Source organism: Monomorium pharaonis, chromosome 5 (genome assembly GCF_013373865.1).
Source record: "Monomorium pharaonis isolate MP-MQ-018 chromosome 5, ASM1337386v2, whole genome shotgun sequence".
In the NCBI taxonomy this organism is placed as follows: Eukaryota; Metazoa; Arthropoda; class Insecta; order Hymenoptera; family Formicidae; genus Monomorium; species Monomorium pharaonis.
The window spans coordinates 14658893-14661028 of NC_050471.1; the positions used below are offsets into that span (position 1 = coordinate 14658893).

The 2136-nt window shown below is 55.0% G+C and overlaps 1 protein-coding gene across 1 annotated transcript; it reads left to right on the top strand.

Moving 5' to 3' along the window:
- Nucleotides 1-242: 242 nt before the first annotated feature.
- On the top strand, nucleotides 243-1307 carry LOC105831305. The gene is made up of 2 exons (XM_012671343.1): nucleotides 243-548; nucleotides 609-1307. Exons 1-2 carry the CDS (start codon nucleotides 243-245, stop codon nucleotides 1305-1307), a joined length of 1005 nt encoding a protein of 334 aa, XP_012526797.1.
- Nucleotides 1308-2136: the final 829 nt, after the last annotated feature.

Below are 2136 nucleotides of genomic sequence, written 5' to 3' on the forward strand. Positions count from 1 at the left end.
CGAATAAAGTCACGTCTAGAGCACGCGCTCAGCGTGGCTGCCAGCGTGCTCGATCCAAGCATCACGCCGTGCCCGGCTGCTCGAACAATTCGCCGCGCTCTGCGAGTGCCCGGGCAGTGTTACACGTTGTGTGGCGATTGCGGCACGTGGCGCTGCGGACACTAATCGTCCCAAGAATGTACATCCCGGTCTTTTTCCCTTGTCTTTTTAATAAAAGGGGGCTCTAGAAAGCCCTTGTGACCATGGAGGCTGTACTACACCAACAAAAACTGCTCTTGGTCTACATCTCGCGCATGTGGGCCAACCTCTTAAAGTTCGGACAAGCAAGGATTACGCCCACTGAGATCCGCAATCGCCTTTCTTTACTCGATGATTACTGGAAGCGTTTTCAGAACAATCACTTTAAATTGGCGGGAGTGGAAGGTTTGGTGGCGACGGAATATGCTAAAACTGACTTCTTTACAACGACGGAAGAGACCTTTTTCCAGATGCGAGCAAAACTCCAGAATGCCCTAATGGAACATGAGAGCAACGCCAGAGATGCTGAGGCGCCGCGAGGGAAGGAGGATCATGCTTCGCAGATCTTACCGCTCCTTTAACACTTGCAGCTTCCGAGGGTTGGCCTACCAAAGTTTTTAGGAGACCAGCTCGCTTGGGAAGGTTTCCGAGATTTATTTCGTTCGTTGGTTCATGATGTGGATCTTTCAGACGTACAAAAACTCCAATACTTGAAGAGTTGCCTCTCGGGAGAGGCGGCAGACGTGCTAACCAACGTTCCGATCTCCGAGGCAGCTTACCAGGGCGCGTGGGCGGATTTGATGAAGACCTACGATAATCCGCGCGTGCTGCTCTTTTCGCACATGCGAAACTTGCTGAAGTGCACGCCTATAACAAAGCCTCTGCCGACGGAGCTCAAAAGACTGCTGGGGTTCATGACTACTTCCATCAGGGCGTTCTTTTCGTTAGGGCGACCGGTCGAGCACTGGGACGACTGGTTTGTCCACCTGCTCGTTGGAAAGTTGGACTTTGTCACACGCCTTTTGTGGGAGACGTCGCTTAAGGACTCTCGCGCGTTTCCGACCTTTAAGGAGCTCCGGGCTTTCTTGGAGAATCGGATCCGAGCTTTGGAGGCGGCTGATCTGGAAGCGCTGCCGCCTTGTCCGGCCTCCGTTCCCAAGGCTGCAAAGAAGTCGCCGGTTTTGTCGCACGCGACCGGAACCGGAAGGACAACAAGAGGAAAATGCGCGCTGTGTGCTGGAGCGCATACTGTAACGGACCGTATTTCCCACGCGGGCTTAGTCTGCTAGGATCGGGTGTGAGAAGGTCCCTGAGACAATAGACGCAGTTTTATTACGAGTAGATCTATATTTCGATGCCTTTGCAATTATGTACAAGCTATTTACATTCGTTGGTGTGTTGGTGTGTATGAGGAGTCGTGTGGCGGAATATACTATTTACAAGTGTGGTGTGTGTGTGTGTGTATGTGCGTGTGTATGTGTGAGTTTTCGTGTCGCAGGTAAAACAGCTGTTTCGCTGTCGCGTGTGTGTTTCGCTTGGTGATGATCGCGGTGCGCGGTGACGGGCCGGCGGGCAATGCCCTGGCGCGCGAAGCGGTGCTTCGTGGCGCGGTGAAGCGAGCGGTGTGGCGGGCGGTAACCGTCGGTGCCTCGAGACCGGTGGTGCGCGGTGTGCGGCGTGAGGCGCGGGCTGTTTACGCTTTGCGATGATTTCTTTCGAGATTTTTGAGGAAAACACCTGGTCGATCTCGAGATCTCTCGAGGGAGGCGGAGAGCTCTCCACCCCCGTTGTGTTCGAGCCTGGTGATCGGGCGATTTAGGAAGGTCCGTAGCCGAGAACTCTCGGCGAAGGCGGAGTACGCTCTACCCTCTGCTACGGAGACGATTGGGATCTGGAGTGCGAGCGGTACCGAGAGCTCTCGGTTAAGGCGGAGAACACTCTACCCTATTTGCCGGTCGCAGGAAGCTTCTCAGGATCGTACTCTGGTTGGAATCGGGATCCAGCGTACGGTCGGAGCGAGAAGTGTCGCAGCCTCCACCGGAGCGGCTTTTTATACCCGCTCGGGTGGAGGATCGGGGATCCTCGCGGATCTTCGGGTTTCCCCGCACTTGCTCCCCC